Source organism: Gasterosteus aculeatus, chromosome 16 (genome assembly GCF_964276395.1).
Source record: "Gasterosteus aculeatus chromosome 16, fGasAcu3.hap1.1, whole genome shotgun sequence".
In the NCBI taxonomy this organism is placed as follows: Eukaryota; Metazoa; Chordata; class Actinopteri; order Perciformes; family Gasterosteidae; genus Gasterosteus; species Gasterosteus aculeatus.
The window spans coordinates 8,835,948-8,858,797 of record NC_135704.1 but is presented as its reverse complement, the minus strand read 5'-3'; the positions used below and the strand labels follow the sequence as shown (position 1 = coordinate 8,858,797).

General features: G+C 43.3%; 1 protein-coding gene across 36 annotated transcripts in view; it reads right to left on the bottom strand.

Annotated features, from left to right (window-relative positions):
* LOC120834313 (nectin-1) overlaps positions 1-22,450 on the bottom strand; it is a 71,100-nt gene extending 48,650 nt beyond the window's left edge. For 5 of the 36 annotated variants that reach the window (XR_013452981.1, XR_013452980.1, XM_078090318.1 and 2 more), the window contains exon 1: positions 22,041-22,449. Coding sequence is in view for 31 of the 36 variants with exons in the window: in XM_078090318.1 (XP_077946444.1) it covers positions 22,041-22,176 (136 nt within the window). In the remaining 5 variants the exon portion in view is untranslated. Of the gene's footprint in view, positions 1-12,399; positions 14,774-15,011; positions 15,588-15,697; positions 16,159-16,725; positions 16,904-17,186; positions 17,281-19,539; positions 19,843-19,934; positions 20,265-22,040 lie in introns of those variants that run through there. The other 31 variants (XM_078090311.1, XR_013452979.1, XM_078090309.1 and 28 more) reach the window with 31 other exon arrangements.
* Between the last annotated feature and the right edge of the window lie 400 nt (positions 22,451-22,850).

The window sequence follows — 22,850 nt, the reverse complement described above, 5'->3', positions numbered from 1 at the left end:
GTGCCTTTGTTTTGGTGTTGTCTTTTTGGTTTACTAAATGTCCCACAAGGATCAAAAGTGCGTTTCGTGTGTCACGTCCCTTTATTTTTGGTCAACTGCACGTCACACTCCTTCACCGTCCACCGCTGGTTACACTGGGTGCGCAGGCACAGGCATTATGTTCTCCACCTCCAACGAGCTCCACCGGAGGTGAAAACATAACATGGGGGCTCGTCCGGGATCTTTTTGAATCAGCCCGTGCACACACACTGTGTTTGTAGCTTTGGATTGTGTAAATGTGGTAGTGCAGCGGTTCCCAAACTCAAGAATGCCGCGGCCCGCTTTGAAATCTGAATCTTTTGTGGCCCACTCAAACCTTTTAATCACAACTCTGATCAAAACATAAACTAGCGATGATTAAATGACCGTAAGAATTTAATTTTGATTCAAAATGTATTAACCGACAATGTATGTTTTGTATACCATTTTCTCCGGAGCTCATGTGCTGTGTTTTCCGCAAAATAAGGCGCATAAGATACTGCAGTCTATCAGCGCAAATCGCTGTCAAAATTCGAGAGCGCAAATCCGGTTGATGCGCGCGCGTAAATCAAACATCTGCCAGCAAAAGTCTGTCTCGCGCGAGTTATTTGCTCGCTTGCGAGACGTGAACTTCGTGTGCTCGGTGTCCTTTCTGACAGTGAGGGGGCGGAGCCAGTCACCATGGTCTCTACACGTGATTGGTTACAAACCCCGTCTTTGGATTGGCTGGAGCGATGCAATCACACAACTATAGAAGCCCATTTCGCACTGAAGAAAGGGGATAGAAAGTCGAAATTATGAGATAAAACGTTGTCAAAACACAAACGACACCTTTATGTAACCGTAGATGACAACCAGCTACAACCATCATTACCGGCACATTAAGACCAATGCGTCCAGCTCGCAGACCGGCTGGTGATTTGCCGCCGTAGCAGTCAAACGTTTGGCGTCGGGGCAGGTGGATGGGGGGGTGTGGGGAGGTGGAGACGGTGCTTTCAGGGTCCGACTTTTTGGATAACCCTACATGGGAGGGTTTTGAGAATTGTAGTGGATTTAGAATCCTTGGCCGTCCAGTTGGGTGTCTCTGTGCCAAGCGGTTTTGTTAAGGCGGATGCACGTGCTTTGGTGTTGGCCGCACTGCTTGAACAGCAGGTGCTAGTTTTGGCTCAACCTGTGTTTGAGGAGGGGGTGGATACTCCGGGGTCCCCGCATAGACCTCCTGATAGTGATGTGTCAGTTCATTTTCTCGTGGCCACGCATCGGGACTTGCATAGGCTCAGCCAAGGAAACAGAAATGATTCGTTGAATGCAGGTCACGTGGAAAATGATCCTTCTGCCAACCAAGTGGTACCAGTGCTGAGCCTATGCAGGTCACGTGAAAATTGAACGATGAACAAATCATTGACCCGAAGACACAGCGTTAAACATCACAACACTGTCTGCATGAGAAGTAGAGCGTGGATACCCGACCCGAGCCAGTCGGTACCCGTCGGGACCCGACGGGTCGGGCCGGGTTTGGATAAATATTTAGAAAATATAGTCTGACGTTCGTGAATGTGTCATTATTATGAACAGTTGAGGCATTGACTCCGTGGGGCTCAGGTCGGGTTCGGACAAAATAATTTAAAGGCTGTCGGACTCAACTCTGTCGGACGCAGGGTGGGCTCGGACAGAAAAAGTCGGCCCGATCCATCTATGCTCTAACGAGAAGGCTTCACGCAGCCACTGCGCGGCGACCTGCCGCCGCCAACTTAATTAAGCCGCCCGCAACTAGTGGCGGCCCTCGCACAAAGTCCTCAACTCGCCAACACTCCGAGAATCCCGCACACAATCTACAAACCATAGTTGGACGTCCGCATGGGGCCGCACCACTTCACGCGAACACAGACGAGCATCGGAGACGTGAATCCAAAAAGTAGACCTCTTGAGCCGTGAACGATCCTTCCGTCGCATCAAATTAAATCCCTGCAGCAAATGAAGTCCCGGTGGGTTTCTCTCGCTGTGGTTGGAAGCAACAATCCCGCTTGCAGAGTCTCGGGGTAGAAAAATGAACGATGAACGAATCATTGATCTACTCGCTACCAGTGCTGAGCCTATGCAGGTCACGTGAAAAATGTACGAATCATTGACCTGAAGGCTCGGTTGGCAGATGAACAAAACATTGACCCGCAGGCTCGGTTGTCAGATGAACGAAACATTGACCCAAAGACACGGTGAACGGTTCGTTCATCTGCCGGATAAAGATCTTGAGATCGTTTTTCACGTGACCTGCATTGGTTTAGTAGAGGAAACCGTTACCTTATTCCCTTTCGCGTGACCGCTGTTTTTAGTATAGAAACGTGAATTATATTCGTTCACAAGTCATAATGACTGGTTTTGTTATTTTCACTTTACATTTACACTTACAGTTTAGGGCAGTGTAATTGTTTGCCGTGATAATTGAATGCTAGTGTGAAAATAAATCATCCAGACTGTCACAATACATTATTTTAATGCAGGAATTTGATTCTACTTTAGTGCATTTGAACGCATAGCAGTGGCCTTAAATTGGCCTAGGGATGTGTGGCCACTATTACTTCAGTGTAAATTGTCTGGTAAGGCGCAGGAGGTGCTGAGTACCCTCTCCCTCAATGATAGTCTTAACTACGACATTGTTAAGGCTACTGTGCTCCATGGATATGAGCTTGTGCCAGAGGCTTATTGCCAAAAGTTTCGACGGCACACCAAATCCACTATAAAAACCTTTGTCAAATTCGCTAGAGAAAAAGAGTCACTCTTCGACAAATGGTGTTTGGCAAGTAAAGTTAAAACTTTTAAAAGTCTTCATGAATTAAGTTTATTGGAGGAATTTAAAAACAGCCTTCCAGAGCGGTTGGTTGTATACATTAACGAACAAAAGGTTTGTAAGTTATCAGAAGCCGCGGTGCTGGCCGATGAATTTGTGTTAACACATAAAACAGTGTTCCCCACTCATGGTAGTGAACCTAGACCAGTTGTTTCTGCACCTGCCTATAATTCCCCTCGTTACGCGGTACATGCACGGCCATTTCAAAAGGAGGAGCGTGCATGTTTTTACTGTCATAAGGTTGGGCATGTCATTGCAGATTTGTGTGACTTTAAAACGCAAGTCCCCACCTTCAACCCCTAAACACCCCAAAGGGGTGGGGTTGATCAAGATGGCTACCAAGGGCACGGTACAGGAGAGTTCTGCAGTTCAACCGAGTGGTTGTGACCCAACGTATGACCCGTTCATATTTAAAGGCTTTGTTTCCTTGACTGGTGATTCTAGGGACCAGGAGCCCATTTTGATATTGAGAGATACTGGGGCGGCTTAGTCTGTAATTCTCTCAAGTGTTCTGGCTGGTCAGATGAATCTTATTGTGGTTCTAGTGTATTGTTGAGGGGGATTGAAATGGATTGTGTCCCTGTCCCCTTACACACTGTCCATTTGGTTTCAGATTTGGTGAGTGGATGCTTCAGAGTTGGGGTACAGTCCCACCTTCCCATAAAATGGGTTGCTCTAATCATGGGTAATCATCTAGCCGGAGGTAAAGTTGTGCCGGTGTTAGAGGTGCAATACAAGCCAGATGTGCCGTCTTGTGGAGATGTTTTGGCCACTACATTTCCTGACGCATTTCCGGCGTGCGTAATTACGCGTGCCCAGTCGCGTCGCTTGGGTAGCATGGTTGACTTAACTGACTCTGTGCTTGCCCCTATGTGGACTGGAGAAGAAGTCCCGTGTCCTAATTCTGTGATCCCAGGTAGTTCAGATAAGGTTGCTGGTGAGGTAGAAAAGACAATGGTTTCCTCTGGTGACGGTTTAAGAGTGCCGTTGACTAGGGAGAAGCTAATAGCTTCCCAGAAAGAGGATCGGAGCTTAGCTAAATGTTTTGCCACGGTTGTGAAGTTGGAGAAAACCACAAGACAGGTGTGAAATATTACATTGAGGACGGTCTAATAATGAAAATATGGAAGGGAAGGATTGGAAGGGAAGGATTGGAGTTCGGTTTTCCAGATTGTAGTTCCAGCCTTGTTTTGGACAAATGTAATATCTTTAGCTCATGATATTCCCTGGTCTGGTCATTTGGGGGTGGCTAAAACGTATAATCGCCTCCTCAGTCTTCTTTTTTGGCCGGGAATGAAACAGGATGTAGCTTGTTTGTGCCGTACATGTAGTACGTGCCAAGTGGTAGGGAAGCCTAACCAGGTAGTTTCCCCGGCTCCTTTATGCCCGATTCCGGTGATGGGAGAGCCATTTGAGAAGGTGTTGATTGTGTTGGTCCCTTACCACGGACTGAGTCTGGAAATCAATTCATAATCATAATAATGTGCACCGCTACTAGGTACCCTGAAGCAATTCTTATGCGTACAGTCACCAGTAAGGCAGCGGTGAAAGCACTGATTAAGTATTTCTCTACTTTCGGGTTCCCAAAAACTACACAAACGGATCAAGGAACAAATTTTACATCTAAATTGTTTGAGTGAGTGTTGAAGACCTTGTCGGTGACCCATCAGTTGTCTAGTGCTCACCACCCGGAGAGTCAGGGTGCGCTGGAACGTTGGCATCAGACCCTAAAGGCCATGTTAAGTAAATACTGCACTAATATGTATGTATGTATGGTAAATACTGCACTAATTTGTATGTATGTATGTGTCTCCTTAAGCTTCTTATCATCTGCTGTGAGGCTAATGTCGTAGTACTCTGCCAGTACCAATTAGAGACAAGTCTCCCCCCGGATTAACGCCAATAAACCCCCACCAAATCAACAAACAATCAAAACACTAAACTTACCAGCGGTCTTTGGTCACAGTGCGCTTCACACAGAGTAGAGTAAAAAAAAAGTTCCAAGTTGTTAATAGGAGTTGTTAATGGACGAGCCCCCAATTTGTTAGGTTCCCTACTAGGGTCCGGCAACATAACAAAACAAATGGGATAGAAAATAAGGAGCGTAGCAGCCAATAGTAAAGAATTTATTGTTCTTGACATGGTGGCAGCCACATGCTTACTTTTCTTTTTCCCCCGACCCCGCCCTAGATGATCTGCTTTTGATGGGGCCGGCTCTGATGGTGCACCCAATCCAGATGAATTCCCAATCAAGTTGTCTGCTGGGCTGCCTGCAAAACACGGAAAGACAGATACAGGCCACCAACAATGGCCAGGGATGTAACACCCCCACCACTAAAAATCAACATGTACAAAAACCTGAAATTTAGCAAAAAATTCTTATTGATGTGTGCGAGACAGAGTGTCTGCCAGAATGTTAGCACACCCCTTCTTAAAATGAATATCCAAGTTGAACCCTTGTAGGTACAGTGACCACCGCATGATGCGCTGATTGGCATTTTTCATCCTGGAAAGAAACACAAGGGGATTGTCTACAGATAATTCCTTGGACTTCATGGCTTGGTTTATGCTCTGATATGCACTTCTTCTTCTTCTTCTTCTTTTCGTTTACTGGCAGATCGCAACCAACTTAAAAGGTGCAAATACCGCCACCTACTGCACTGGAGTGTGAGGCCGTTCACGGCCTCCCTTCTATATTCTCAACCCAATGATCATAGCCACCATCTCTGCTGTGTACACCGACACATTATCAGTGACTCTTTGACAGATACTCACACGGAACTCAGGAACATGCACTCCTGCACCCACTCTACCACCATTCACTACCTTAGATCCATCAGTATACGCCCTTACAAAACCATAAAAACGTTTACAGACATACCCCTCCACACACACACTCACGTCCCCCTTGCCCCACTCCCTCCTCTCCTCAATCATGCCTACATCCACTCTTGGCATCGGGAACATCCACGGAGGGATGGGCCCCAATGCAGTCGCCGGCCTTATCTCTATCCCCTCCAAGCCATGCTCTTTCACTTTCTGCCCAATTGTCCACCCATACATCCTCAAACTACTTTTGTCCCTCTCCCAACACTCCCTAGTTGCCACAACCGTCGTGTGGCTTTCAGCACACCCCTTCAGCCTGCCCCAATATGCCAGTGCCAACTTGTCCCTCCTCAAGCGCAATGGCAATTCCCCTGTATCCACCTGCAACACCACTACCGGAGTGGTCCTGATAGCCCCCACACACAGCCTCAGTGCTCGTGATTGCACCCTGTCCAATCGCTGTATCACCGTCTTGGCCGCAGCTCCATAAATAAAACACCCATAATCTATTGTGGATCTAACCAGTGCCTGATACATACCCAACAGTGTCCTCCTATCTGCCCCCCAGTCTACACCTGCCACAGCCCTCATCAGATGCAGCACCTTCCTACACTTCTGTTCTATAAACTCCACATGTTTCCTGTCCAAATTCCTGTCCATACATATGTAACCGAACCTCCCCCACCCTCCTCCTCGAGTACACCATGAAACACGATTTAGTCACAGACATCCTAGAACCCCATCTCTTGGACCATTCCTCTACCACATCCACCGCCTCTTGCATCTTCCTCATTACAAACTTCTCATTCTTACCGCTCTTCCACAAAGCCCCATCATCTGCATATAGTGCCATACCCATACCTCTCCCTACATCCCTAAACACATCATCTATCATTATTGTAAACAACACAGGGCTAATCACACTGCCCTGTGGGGTGCCATTAGCAACCTCATACCTCTTTGACAATATCGTCCCAACCCTCACCTGTATGTACCTGTCAAACAAGAAATCCAGAATCCAATTATACATTCTGCCCTCAACTCCCAATGCACTTAACTTCATTAACACCCCCTCTCTCCACATAGTGTCATACGACTATATCTATATCAAAGTACACCACCACCATCTTCTCCTTCATAGCAAGTGGGGGTCATCGTGGCGCAGGGGTTAGAGAAGGTGTGCTGGGAAGCACAAGGTTGGTGGTTCGATTCCAGGCTGCCCCATGTTCCATGTCGAAGTGTCCCTGAGCAAGCAAAAATGTGAAAAAGCCATGGGTTTAAAGTGTAATGTAAGTTGCATTGGATAAAAGAGTCTGCTAAATGACCTGTAATGTAATGTAAAAGTGCCTTGGCTATCTCTGTGCTAACCACCACCAGTGCATCCATAATAGACCTTCCTCTCCTGAACCCACTCTGTGCTTCACTCATCAATCCCTTACTTTCCAGGTAGAATATCAATCTTTTCACTATCATCTTTTCCATCAGTTTACATAAGTTTGAGGTCAAAGCTATTGGTCTATAGCTATCCACCTTCCCTGGATCTTTACCCGGTTTAGCAAACGGCAGTACTACCGCCTGCTTCCACCCATCCGGCAGCACCTCAATCCTCCACACCTTGTTAAACAGCCCTACTATAGCTTCCATTACATTATCAGGGGCCTTCTTCCCCATCTCATAGCATACCCTATCCTCTCCTGGTGCCGAACGCCTGCATCCCACCAGTGCCCTCGTCAGCTCAAACTTAGTGAATTCCGCATCCATCACCTCCTCCGTCCCTGCCTTCTTATGCAAGACTTCTCCCTTTTGTTTTAACATCTCACATCTCCTCCCCTTACTCTCCTCACATAGGTGCTCGCCACTGTGAACCTTCCCAAATGCTACCCCCAACGCATCCGCCTTTTCCTTACCTGTCATAGAAATTGCATCCCCCCACCCCCAACACTCGTATTTCCGCATTTCCTCCTTTTACCCAACATTTTCCGGAACATTTTCCACACCCTACCAATGTCCGTCCCCCTCCCAATGGTAGAGCAGAACTCACGCCATGCTTCCCTTTTAGCTCTCTTTATCGTTCTCCTAGCCTCTGCCCTTTTACGTTGATACTCCAACACCTTCGTATCTGTCATGCTTCTCCTCAGTGACCTAAACTCCTTATTCCTCTCACGTACTCTTTTGGAACATTCATCAGTCCACCACGGTACCACCCTCCTCCTACCACCTCCCTTACTGACTGGAATAGCCACCTCTGCTGCTGCCACTAGCATACTTGTCAGTTCCTGAGCACATTCATTCACTGATCCCTCCATCGTCAACTTCCGTCCTGCCCCCTCACACAAGTACTTGAACTTGATCCAATCAGCCTTCTCAAAACACCACCTCTTGCCATGCTCTCTTCTCTGCATACACACACCAGCCTCAAACCTACCAACAATAGGGTAATGATCACTCCCTACAGTGGAGTCTCATCACTCGCTACTCACACCTCCCTGCCATAGACGCAGACACCCACATTAGATCTAAACAGGATTCAGTCCCTTTCCCTATATTTACCCTAGTACCACCCCCCTCATTAACACATACCATCCCACAACCCTCCATATATTCCTACACCACTGCCCCATTACCATCCGTGTGTCCACTTCCCCATATCTCATTATGTGCATTAAAGTCCCCACACCAAATCACCTTTCCACCCCTACCACACCTACCCATTACATCTAGCTGCTCTGCACTTAGAGGCTTACAAGGGTTATAAAAATGTAACACAACTATGCCGCCTTCATTCCTGCACACCTCTATCCCAACACACTCTGCATCGTTTACTTCCACTACTCCGTATGCCAGTCCGTCCTTAACAAGCGTAGCACATCCCCCACCTACACCCACTATCCTATCCTTCCTTACAGCATGAAACCCTGGAATTCCAAACTCTAGCATTGGTTTTAGCCACGTTTCCTGCACACAAATTACATTTGGCACCACATCTAACCCATATACATATCTCTTAAACTCCTGCCCGTTAGCTACTAAGCTTCTTGCATTCCATTGTAACAGCACCAGTGACATCACTTACTACTGCTATCCACATCCCCACTCTTGGGCTGTGCCAACATCCCATGTAACATCTCCCCGGTTACTTCCATAATCCCCATAAACTCCTTAGCAGCCCTAACAACCATCTCAATCCGTGCCGACTTTTTCTTAACCTGTTCACTCTTATTAAGAATATGACACATAAATGCCAAAAAATCCACCCGTTTCACCACCAGTGTCTCTTCTGTAACTGGGTTGACACTTGAAGCACCTTAGCGGCGCCGGCACATACTCCCTCACAAAGTAGCTCACATACCCCCGACACACACTACTGGGTATATGCCCATCAAACTCCACAATCACAGTTGGGCTCTCCTCTCTGTTCACTTTGTTTTTATTTGTCATTCCTTTTGCCTCCACTACCCATCCTCCCTTTACTTCTTTTTTGAATTCCTCCATTGTTATATCCAGCGGTACCCCTGTAATCACCCCCCTGCTCTTAGCCCTTCCACCCGGTACATGATACTTCACCTTCGCTCCATTCAGCAACGTCAACGCCATTAACTTGCCTTGCTGCGCCCAATTAACAGCAAAAATCAACACTCTCCCATGCCCAACACACCTCGCATCTCTAACATGTCCGGATTCAACACTTTCCTCGTAGGGTCATCGAACACAGCCATAACTTTCCATTCCTCCACCTGCTCTCGCCTCTTATCCCTTTTCATTCTCTCCGCACCCCTCTGGTCATCCCCATCCGACATTGACTCCCTGTCTTTCCTACTACGCTTCTTCTCATTCTTCACCTTCCACTTTACATTATTACCCGCATGCATTTCTCCCTCCTCATTGTCCGACCTCTCACTGCCCTCCCGCATATCCACCTCGCTTCCACCCGAACTACCCGCCATGCCAACCTCAGTCACAGCGCAGCTGTGCAATCAACCATCCAGGCCGCCTGTCGGATCAGTTCTTCTCTGATATGCACTGTCAACTGTGATACCTTTATATAGACAGGTGTGTGACTTTCTCAATCATGTCCAATCAACTGCATTTAGCGCAGGTGGACTCCAATCAAACAACAAACAGGATGCACCTGAGCTAAATTTTGAGTGTCATGGCAAAGGCTGTGAATACTTATGTACATGTTATGTTTTCGTTCTTTATTTTTAACAGATTTGCAAAGATTTGTAAAAAACAGTTTTCACTTTGTCATTATGGGTTGTTGTGTGTAGAATGTTGAGCAAAATAATGAATTTAATCCATTTTGGAATAAGTGAAGTACTGTGAATACTTTCCGGATTGGGGGTGGTGTCTGTGTGTTCATGGGGCAAAGGGGGAAGCAGAACAATCTGGACACCTAAATTCTTATAACGTGTCAAAGTTATTTGGGGCGACAAGTATAAACAGGCTGGGTGTGACATTGTTTGGATTGGAGGACGAACGACAATTGTACCTGCTTATGTTGGTTATTTAATCTGTGTTGATTTTAACTTGAGCTGGCTGATTCTTTTGATCTTGCACCACCGGCAAAGTATTAAATTGTGCTGGGCCACGTGTTCTGATCAAGATTTTGACTCCACAGAAACAGAACTCTGGCAGCGTCTTCTAAAAATAAACCATTAAAAATAACCACATCCCTCACAGATTCCATTTGGTGAGCAATGCCCTTTGGTTTCGGTGATGGAACAATAGTGGGGATGTCAACATTTTTATCATCATAAAACCTTTAGCTGAGTCCTTTTTATGGGCTTAACTTTACAGGTTTAGGACATAATCAGAAATAAAATTAAATTGAATCCATTCAATCACAAGATTTTCAATGTGACTTTGGGTACAAGGGTACAAAAATATAGAAAACATGAAGATAATTGGGGATCAGCTGAGCCTCAAGAGATCAAGAGGATATCCAGCAGAGCTCAGACTGTAAATGTAAATTATAGTGGTTACAATAAACACAACTTGTGTTCTGGGAAATCACCACCAACTGAAGTGACTCATCAAATCCCAAATAGTTCAGTGGCTCCAGAGAGGAAACTATTTCACCAAGTTTGGCTCGACAGGGTCTGTGGAAATACTTCAGTAGTTTGTATTTATAAGAAGGCATGTGGTTGGAAAAGCACTTGTTTCCTTCTTTAGACGTCCTTACTTAGTCACAGAGGAGACTGATAATCAAAAGTTCTTTTCATGGGCTTAGTCGGGGGTTCGCTGTCTTGTCTTGATTTAAGAGTTAGGTAAGGGGGGAAGCAGGATGTGCCAAGCAGGCAGACACGAGTCTGACAGGATGGGGAGTCAGTTTATGTCCTGGCTGAGGAATGTAAGGTCTGCGGGTCAACTAGAAGATTTACCAGCCAAAGGGGGGTTAGAGACACACCAACACTATTCAACATACACACTCTGTTTACGATGTTTACGTTAAGTCAGGAGTCTGGACATTGGATGTGACCGGATCTTTAGATGCGGGAGGTGGAAGGTCCTCCTCTACGCCAGTTTAGGGCCAATAGAAATCTTTCCTTCTCTGTCTTTCAAGGGTTATAAAACATGATGTTCTTGCTGATGTTAGTGAGTTGTTCTTCCGGCCTGTGTGCTGCCTGAACTGCTCCTGCCTTTGCAAACGCAGCGCTGATACTTGACCTGTGATCTGACAAATAAATTTCCCAGAACGAGAGAAGTCATTCGGCTGAATTTTTGATAACCCCGACCAGGCTCCAAATCTTGAACACGTATTCTTACAAGACGGAACATAGCGCTCTATGGGGGAAGTGCAGCACAACACTCTCAGAGGAGAATAGTAGTGTGGCCTTTTACACTCTAGTCAAGTTTTACATGTCATGTGGGTTTTTTCACTCAGCAGATGATTTATTAAAAACACACAGTAAAAAAACTGGCAATGCCAAAACATCCAGTCAGTGTAGACGTAGTAAAGGATGAGCCAAGCTTCAACATGAACACACCCATGAAAACGCACATCTAAAGACCCTGTCTTTAGGGTGGAGTAATGTTTATCCTGCTGTGGTTTACAATTTCCTGCTGTTGCCAGATGGTGTGATAACTGAACCTTCCAGTCGCTCTGCTGCCGTAACACTCTGTACGTATATTGTTGTATGTGTACACACTGTATAGACCATGTGAAGTCAAACAAGGTTTTTTCTTCATTGAATATGCATGGAGAGCAATGGTAGGTAAATTGATGGGAGGGAACCCAAGTAAAAGGTAGGGGGCGGAGCTATTTACTGAACTTTGAACTTTGGCGGGCGTGGGGGGTCAAAGAGAACAAACAGCTGACGGACAGGACGCAGCTGATACAGCGTTCAACCGTGCGGAGTGAGGTCCCTGAAGGGCAGCTGCACGTTCTAAAATCCTGCGCAGTTTTGCTACATTTAGATTTAACATTTAGATGTACCTTTAGATATAACATTTAACATTTAGATTTTACATTTACATTTAACATTTATATTATTTAACAATTTTGTGTTACTGCCAAACATTATCCTTGGAAAAGTTATTGCATGAATTTACATCAATTTCTCTCTAAATGTTTGTAAAAGTGACATATGTATATTGTCGTGCTTTTGTGTTCATATGATAATGCTAAATGTAGCAAAGCGGCGCAGGATTTTAGAACGTGCACGGAAGATAGGAGCACGGGGAAGAACTTAACAGACCATGTAGAGGCTGACTATTGCCATACTTCAGGCTTCTGCATAGCTTTAATTCCAGTAAAAAGAAATGAATAACGACAAGCTGAACACTGCATACAATAAAAGGAATGATTTAAAAGAAAACCATGAAAACATTTCAATGGGACAACAAGACTGGGAACTACTGCTTTAACCAACCACTACTACTAGTACTACTAGAAGCTTCAATAAAACAAAATACAAAACACAAAATAATATAGCAAAAGTAAAGACATTTTTAAAAAAATTAAAAGAAGGATTGACAACTTTCTATTGGGATGTCCAATCAGTGTTGAAGGTAAATGTAGTTGACTGTAATAATAAGTTCCTCAGTGTGTGACATGGACCGAGAAAGCTGACTTCACGCTCCACAAACTTAGTTACTTCCTGCCTCCTGAGACGTAGTGGGAGGAAAGAACATTACAAACTACTTCAGCTTTCACCGCTCTGTGTAGCCAGTAAGGTGTCGTACTCTAGACCGGCGGGAAGTTGTGTAAATAAAATGGAAAAAAATCCATCAGGGAAGGTTGAAGATCCTTCCTCCAAACAGAACATCACATAATGGCTGGATGTCATGTGTACACTAATTAAAGAGTTTATAATCTAACATACTAACATAATAACTAATATATAATAACACACTAACTACAATTCTAACACTATTCATGATCTCACATATAATCATTACATTTACATTACGCTTTTATCCAAAGCGACTTAAATTACATTTTTACCCCTTGGTTTTTACATTTTTGCCCGGGGAGGAATTGGGGGTTAGGTGTCTTGCTCAGGGACACTTCGACATAGGACACGGGGCAGCCGGGGCTTCAACCACCAACCTTGCAGTTCCTGGCGCACCCTCTCTACCCCTACACCATGACGACCCTTCCGCTAAGCGTGGTCTTCTGGTTAAATTCCACTAAACACTCCTACTGCACACACACACACACACACACACACACACACACACAGCAAAAAACAGATGGCCACTAACAATCGTGAACTCTTCATAGTTGAGTAGAAAAATTGGCTATATTAGCATGTAGACCTAATGAAGTCAAATGTATTGCTTCTTAACACGCAGCAAAATAACATTGTGATTGTGATCATGTTTGTATACTTGCATCAGCTAGTACATCTCACATGAACAAACTTAGCTCAGGTAAAGACAGGTTTTATATTAAATACAGAATGAGTATGTTTCCTTCTGTAAACAGTTACAATTTCGATACAAGTGCAACGTTTTACACAATATTTTTGCAGTGTTTGTAACAGAACTTCTTTTTACCTTCATGAACCTTTAATGTCATAAAATCCTCTTTTGCTGACTTTTGAGTAAAAACGAAATGAAAATACGACCAACTAACATTGAGGTTGTAAAGTTGACGTTGTTATTAAGAATATAAATTGAAACAAAGAACCACATGAGATGTGTCATGAAGCAGCCGGGTGGTCGACTCATAGTGGCACAGATTATATTGGACCGATATTCATACTGTTACTACTACATATAAACATACATATGTATGCCATTAGGTTCAGGAAACTATACATGAGAAAATGTAACTGAGATAACGGAACGACATTTGCGAAATACAGACTTCAATCAGGAAGTATGGAAAGAAAGATGATGTTGAAACAAAACACTAGACAGACAACATGTTTTATCTCAGGTAGGTGATCTTAGCTCCTCTGACACAAAGCTACAACGCACACCACTTCTTTCAGTCAACGACAAATCTATCACAACATAATAAATAAAATAATAACCAATAATCAAACAACCAGTAAAAAACTAAACTCATCAAACTCCTTCAGGACGTCGTGGTCCAACAGAAAATGTGTGTAAATGTTTAACTGAATAGTTAATTGAGTGGTGGCCGATCATTTAGAGAACCACCATCATACGTATTAACACACAAAGACAACAAGTCTGCAAACACAAAATAGTGTGCGTTGTTGTCGTTTGTTTAATAATTATACAAACAGTATTTTTGGTTCTACACTATATTCCATGGTAGCCGCAAGTTTGATGCCCTGCAGAACTCTCTTTATATAAGATGTTCACGAAGTCTCAAACAATAGCACTAAAGTGAAATACATTTTTAAAAAGTAGTAAGTAAGTAGTAAGTTTCTTAATTAACTTTGTTTTGTATATTTACACAATATTCTCAGGTTTTCATTCCATAATGTCAAGGTTCTCAATTCAAATTCTTCATGAATACATTGTTGTTCAGTCACCTATTTTCTTTTGGCCGGTAGACATTCTTCATAATCCTTTGTTGTCATCAACAGTTGATGCCGTTGTTGTGAAATCACGTGGTGTCAGCAGTGAGACAACTGTCTTCTAGATTGTTGCTTCCACGTGTTCCTACAGAAAACAGTTTAAGACATTTGACTAAAATAAATAACGAATGAGTCTGAAACGAGCTTTAACATATCTGAGAAAACATCTTTATCGTGAAAATGAAAAAACTAAAACAGTCAATCAGGGGTCTTCAACAGGGGGTCGCGGAGGTACCGCAGGGAGGGGGGGGGGCTCAACATTTTTGGTTGATGAGACAATTTTTTTATATTTCTTTAATTAAAAAAAAAAAAAAATCTCCAAATTGAAATGTCTTCAGAATCAGAATTGTATTTATTGTCTTTAAATACACATTAACATGAATCCAACATATTGTAGCAAACGGACAAATTGATGTCCGCAACACACATTCACCTACACACAGCAGCTCTCTCAAGCTGGGCACCGGTTCACTCACAGCTCCTTTCATGCAAATACCACAGCACTGGCACCAGCCAATCAGATCGCATTTATGTTCACATCTAGCGCGAAGCTCAAAAATCAAAGATAGCGGACCAAACTCCGTACCTAAAAGTTGTTTGTTGGACTTCTTTTGGGTTAGATTTTTTTTTAAATACCGAGAAATAGACACTTGTGGCCTGGCCACCCTGTACCTTGCACATGTTAAAAATAAAAATGTTAATGAATATATGAACCTGTGTATCATTTGAATAGCTTAGTATTGAACGCACAATAACATGGTAGCTATGTTTATACATGGCACTAGGCCCAGTATAATATAAACACAATTTCATGCAATTTATATAGGGGTCCCTGCACCTCGCATACATCTCGCCATCAGTTTGGGGGACCTGGGCCTGAAAAACGTTGAAGACCCCTGCTGTAAATAATACAGGTAAAATATTTTTTTTTTTTTGTAGAGGGTTTCGAAACGAATTGGTAATAATAAATGTTATAATTTGAAGGTCATAAAAAAGATCCCAAATTCACATTTTTCTTCTACCTCGGCTCCCAGTGGATGTGATTCTTGGTCCGTCGTCGCCTTTGCACGCAAGTCCTCTCTTGTCCTGTCCCTAATAAACACACAAAAGAAGATGTACAAACTACAAAATATATTTCTACTCCACACAGCAGGTATATTCAACTTAAGTATGTGCACTACTACTGTTCTGTACATTCGAAATTTCCACATCTTGTAACACAGAGCAGCGACTCCAATGAGAATCATGATGATCAAAATCCCAAATAAGGTCCAACAGGTACGGCAGACTTCTGAGGAGAGACAGGACACAAAAAAGAATACGGTGAAAAAGAAAAAAATATACGCTGTACATTGCCAGTTAATCACATGTACCTACTTAAATGTTGTTTATCCTACTCTACTTTCAGTGGTTTCTCAGCTCCTTTTATCAGATGAAGTCAGACTAGGAGGTTTTACAACCTGATGAAACCTGAAAGGAAAAAATAGTCTTTCTGCCTGCTTTAATGACCAATTTTGCCGTAAAGATTTATTATTAACTGACTGATGAATGATGAATATCCAATATCCAAATTTCAGTGTGCAACTTGGTCATTATTCATTTTGACTTCATTTTTATAGAAGAGAGCCAACGGTCAGGATGGGAGAGTAAATACACGCTTTAACTTCTCAGCAGTGATATTCTGAGACGTTCATTATTTATTGTTTAGCTGGCAGTGTTTCCTCTCCAACTGTCTGGGTAGTTGGTAAACCGTCTCAAGCAGCGTTCCTTCGGCTTCTGGATACAAAGACATTCCACAGCCACATGTCATACGTATCAAATGCTCCAGTGTGTCCTGGTTTCAAATATTTGATGTGATTCAACTCCAGGCCCTGATATCAGAGCTTCTCCATAGGAGCTCATAGGTTTACCGCCATCGATTATTTAACTGCAATCTCTCTTTTTGTTATTGACAGACAGAAAAAATGAAAACAGAATCAGACTCGAAAATAGAAACACACAAACAGGAACAAAAGAAGAACACTGACACAAACTCACATCCAAATATAACTCAACCTCACCAGAAGTCACATTCACATAGATGTAGCTGTGTTTTTTTCCATATGGGTTGGATGCTTCACACTGGTAGAGGCCATTCAGGTCAGAGGTCATGCTCAGAAACCGTAGCGCTGCACCGTCTACTCTGACAGCAGACTGAAGCCCAGAATGGTTGCATCTGAAAAAGACAAACAAGACTCAGCAGACAGCTAAAAAAAGACTTAATAAAATAAACCAATAAGGACTCTGAACAATGTTGAGTTGATAAAAGTGGAATGTTCTGATTATTTTGTAATAATAATAATAATGTAGCATTGGGAGAGAGGGTGTGAAGAGCCGACCAGTGATGAACATAAACTGTGTCGTAACCTTTGTAGAAAGACAAACAACGTTTAACATGGAAGATAAGTTCTGTTTGGTAAGATTGACCGATTTAAAACTGGTCCATTCAGCTACTGTACCTGCTCCAGGTAAATTGTGCATGTGGGTTGGCTTCAGTCTCACATTCAAATGCATCCTCCGATTTCATGCTGATGTTCACTTCAGTGGGTGGGACTGTGAGAGCGAATGAGGTGTGTTATTGTTATAATAACCACAAATAATATGAATATAATGAGAGAGATCTACAAGGACAAAGACCTTTACAGCTGCTTAGAGCTCCACATTTAACAAAATACTGTGAATATTTATTAAACTTTTATCGTCGTTAGATGTCTGACCCATCAGGGGAAAGAGCTCATTCAGCTAAATTATTTCGTAATATCTGTTTAATAAACTGCATGGAGATATTTGATAGTTTTTGCATCAGTGTTATTTCTCACAGGAAAGATTCCAAGGTCCGAGGTCAGAGTGATGCATCACACAGAGATGATAAGAAGCAGTTGAAACTGTAAACACAGGATCCTGTTATGCAAACAAGGTTTCTCACTGGCTCGACACTATCAAAGGTGTCCTGTTTGTATTCAGACATGGAGGGGAACTCCACCCGTAACTGAAGAGCAGGTGTCCCTGAGGGCAGGTGGAGCAAAAACTGCAAAAGACAAAAGGTTTTGTTGTGCTCAACAAGATATCAGCTTTCTACACTTGCAATAAAAAGGTTTTAGCGTATCATTTAGGCTACTAGAAAATTGCCAGTGCTCATTTGTTTGTTTATTTGCATTGAGTTATCCTCTATTTTTGCAACCAAACTGTCACGGTGTGGTTCACTTCCTGATATATTTTGTAGTTTTCTGCCACTCGTGTCCCCGGGTAACTTCACTTCCTGCCTTGTCCCGTCATCCCCTGTGATCGTCTTAATAGTTTCCACCTTTGTCCAATCACCTGCACCTCCCTTGTGTATTTAAGCCGTGTGTCTCTTGTGTCACTTGTCGCGTCATTGTCTATCGTCGTGGATGTGCGTAGTTTCCTGCCTGCTGTTTTTCCCCTGGTTCCTGTGTGTTTTTGCCTTTTGACTATTAAAGTCTTTTGTTTTCCGAGAAGTCTGCATTTGAGTCCTGCCTCCCCCACGCATCCTTGACACAAACAACACCATGTAGTTAAAAATAAAACACTAACATGTTTTTCTCTTTTTACCAAACTGAATTTTGTCTTTTTTGCGGTCTTAATAGTTTAGAGAACTTCAAGTGCAACAAAATTATATTGATTTGAAGGTGTTGAGCTTCACGTAACATTTTATTTCTTTTTAAATGTTAGTGTTATGTGAATATGAGGTGTTCACACAAAACAAATAGTAAGCTGTAACTTTGGCGTCATAATAAGGTTATTCAACTGCAGTAAGACGGAACCGAAGACCCAGGTAGGAAATGCACGGCCCCACGCTGATATTTAGCTTGTTTATTGTCTAAATGTCTGTTTTTAATGTTTTAATCAATGATCTGAAACGTTTTCCAATTTTATTTTTGCTTGTGTTTTAAAGTTTTTAGTAGTTTTATGTGAAGCACTTGTTGCTCTACAAATAAACTTGTCTGCCTATATGGTAAATCTTAAATGTGTGAGTCAGTAAGAAAACTAGCTGGCGATGCTGCTGTGGTGGCAGGTTCTGTTTGGCTGCAGAGGAAAGGGAAGTAGTTCATGAAATGGTGCAGAGGAAGAGGATAATTGGCTGGTCATGGTGTTTTCTCTCCATGTGTTTAATCGTTAGGACGACCAGAGGAAGAGGAGGAGAAAAATAACATTCCAGTAGGTCTGCATGATGGAGCTCGTACATTCTTGGTTACCAATCGCTGTCGGTGTGTACGGACATTTTTGTGCTCAGAGAACCTACGAGTAACCTGAGCGTGTCAACTGACTTCAGTCCTTCTACACTGGATCAATGTCATGGAACACATGTTGCTCTTCCTGGACTGACCAAGTCCTTTGTCTTAATTCTGTCCTCATGTGGTCATGACCCTTTACTTTCTGTCACAGGAATGTGAAGAAACACTAGCAAGAAAACCACGAGACAAGAGGAGAGGTCATAACAGCATGAATGTCACGAGGAAACCCAGAACTAGAACTGTTGATCAGCATCAAGAGCTCACAGATGGTTTGTGCTCATAATATTACAGACAGAAATCTCTCCAGCTCTGAAACTTTGATTAGTCTAAAATAGCTCACAGTAACATCCTGGAACCTCTTCAGCGACAGCAGAGACCCAATCAGCCAAAAACACTGAGAGCACATGTGATGGTGAACATGCAAACATTGTCTTCATCCACAGCTCTTAAACAAGTAATTAAAAGGTATTTAATAACTAATAAATTCCTAAACGTCAATGATAAAATGAAGAAGATTGCTCCACATTGTAAGTGCGTGATGAAGCGTGTGTGTACTCACAGTAGATCTGTATGTTGAAAGGCAGCCTCTCCTCTTTTGACAGGGCTGCATTAGTGACGATACACTCGACCAAGTGACCGTGGATTTCTCTGCTCGGCGCTCCAGACAGCGAGCTGACTGTGGTTGTCGTACCGTCGTCATGACGGGTGACGTGAGTTGTTTCTGTCACTTTTTCTGCCAAAGTACCTTTGAGCCAACGCACCTCTGCAGCAGGTTTGGAACCAGCTGCCTTGCATGTAACGAGGGGAACTTCTTCTTCACCCAAAATAGGACGATTATCCTCAAGGCTTGTGAGCGGAGGCACTAGCAGAGTAAGAGCAAGTTAGAGACGTCCACATGTGAGCATGAAGGTCAACACGGTTTCCTCTCACACACATTTATACAATGAAACATACCAAGCACGTTTAGAAGTATCTTCGTCTGGACATTTCCAGAGGGGAACAAAGTGAAGATACACGTGTAGGTGCCTTCATCTCTCAAAGTGATGTTGGAAAACCGTAGCGATCCGTTGTAGTCGCTAACGTCCCCAAAAAATTCAAATCGTTTATCCACTCTGTTGACGAATTTCATTCCAGTAATGGGTTTAATCAAAATGAAATTTTCCTCCTCAGGCTCCTTCCTCCATGCGATCTGGGTGAGGGAGTCCTTAGCGTTGATGAGTTTGCACGGCAAGATGGCCGTCCCTCCTTGCTCTGCGTTCACGTTTCCTCCAATCACCTGGGGAGCTGTAAGGTAAATAAAATCACATCAAGAATCAGATTCCCAGTTAGGAAACACAAACGAGTTTGTTTCATTTTGGAGATTATGGTGAACAATGTGTTTAGGATCCACGGATTCCCCCAAGACATTGTGTCGGATTGGGGACACCAATTGGTCTCACGGTTCTGTAAGGAGTTCTGTAAGCTCATTGGAACCTCCGCTAGCTTCACATCTGGATACCTTCCTTGCCCTTCCTCATGTGTCTCCAGTCTGATTGTCTTTGTGTCCACCTGTTCCCACACATGTGTTCTTGTAGCGTCTCCCCTTGTCTTGTGCCAGTGTGTCCTTTTGTCTTGCGCACCCGCCTCATGCTAGTATCAAGTCCAAGTTGTACCGCATTTTCCGCACTTTAAGGGTAATTCAGGGTAGTAGTCGCTCTGTGTTCGCTGGTCGTGCACGGTAAAAGGACAAGAAAAACGCCTGGTGACGCGCGCACATAATTAGGAGAAAATCCAGTCAATGTTCAAAGGCTCTGCCTCCCCTGTCATCATGAGCGGGGAGCAAAGCTGTTGCTTCACTGAATAGGCCTATATGCTTAATCAATTATTTTATTATTATTTTAAGTCATGAAAGGTGTAGAGTAGCCTGTAAGCGTTAGAAAACAAGTCAGTTCTCAATGTAAAAACAAAACATGCTGTGCATGCATATGCATGAGTGTTCCTTTAACTTATGTTGTCAGTGTAATTGACAGGCTGCTTAACTGGTTAACTCTTAAATTCAACATATTGTTTCAGGCAGTGAGAGGACAGGCAATGATGCAGAGAGCACAGGGAGAGGAGAAACACAGAGGAGCCATGAACCCCAGAACGCGTGTTCTGGGGTTCATGGCTCCTCTGCAAGGCAGGACCTGACGTGGAGGACAAGGAGGCCCTCTGGGCACTACTGTAAAAAGGAGACTCCGTATGTAGATAGTTCTTTGTGTTGTTTTGACATACTTTTCTTTACTGTTTTCTTAAATTTAATAAACTCCAAACTACTAACACATGTATTCATTGTCATTGATTGTATATGACTTTTACTGATAACATAATGCAATATAGCCAGGACAGCCTTACAGAGTCGCAACGCTTTGTGTTGCGTTGCTTCGCATCGCGTCGAGGTCTGTATGATCACAAAATTCAGAGTTTACCCACCTCTAATTTTACCACTACAGCACTGGGTGCGCCCTGTGCATGTGTGTTACCCTCATCTTAACCTTCTTCTTATCTCAACTCGGTTTGCAACTTCGTGTACCTGCCCCTGAGAATGGCCTTCCTATGTGTATAAAAACTCAGCGTCTTTACTGCATCTCCACAGAGGACTGTAATACGTGCTCGTGTATTTGGCCTCCTGCTTAATAGCAATAAATGGACTTTTTGCAACTTTGATCATTGATCAACAAGTTTTATTGAAATATTCCACAACAAAAGGCCCAAATACGAATAGTAAAACACAACTATATGTTGCTTTGCAGTTCAGTGTGTCGGCTACAATGAACAGAGGAAGGTTTGTCGGTTTTCACTGCGTTATATTTCCCGTTATTACTTTACTGTTCAGTACTGTAACTAATGTACCGCAACAAAATAATCTTTAGTTTCTATTTTTCATCATATTTACCACGCTAGACTTTCTTAACAGATTTAAAGATCCTGGTGGGAAAGAAAGAAAATAAAATACAAAGAAGTTGAAGAACGTCATCGTTATCGTCATCATTTCCTCGACGTTGTTTGTTTAAAGAAAAACATTTATCAAAGCTTACATACCTTCTACATGTGTGCTCAGGATGAAAGTAGTCCAAACTAAAAGCCTCGCGGTAAAAAACGAGTCATCCATTACTTCATATACAGTGAACGAAAAGTCACACAGCGAGATGCGAGCTGCTCGCATCTTCCTCTTCATCGAACTTTTGGGCGTTTTACAAACCCAACAATTCACTAGCGCCACCAACTGGTTGTTATTAGGATGTTTAACACTTCTAATAGTAAAGAGCTCATAGATTCTTTATCAATATTACTTTCGACTTTCTAACGTGTAAGAATACGTGTTCAAGATTTGGAGCCTGGTCGGGGTTATCAAAAATTCAGCCGAATGACTTCTCTCGTTCTGGGAAATTTATTTGTCAGATCACAGGTCAAGTATCAGCGCTGCGTTTGCAAAGGCAGGAGCAGTTCCGGCAGCACACAGGCCGGAAGAACAACTCACTAAAATCTGCAAGAACATCATGTTTTATAACCCTTGAAAGACAGAGAAGGAAATATTTCTATTGGCCCTAAACTGGCGTAGAGGAGGACCTTCCACCTCCCGCATCTAAAGATCCGGTCACATCCAATGTCCAGACTCCTGACTTAACGTAAACATCGTAAACAGAGTGTGTATGTTGAATAGTGTTGGTGTGTCTCTAACCCCCCTTGGCTGGTAAATCTTCTAGTTGACCCGCAGACCTTACATTCCTCAGCCAGGACACAAACTGACTCCCCATCCTGTCAGACTCGTGTCTGCCTGCTCGGCACATCCTGCTTCCCCCTTACCTAACGCTTAAATCAAGACAAGACAGCGAACCCCCGACTAAGCCC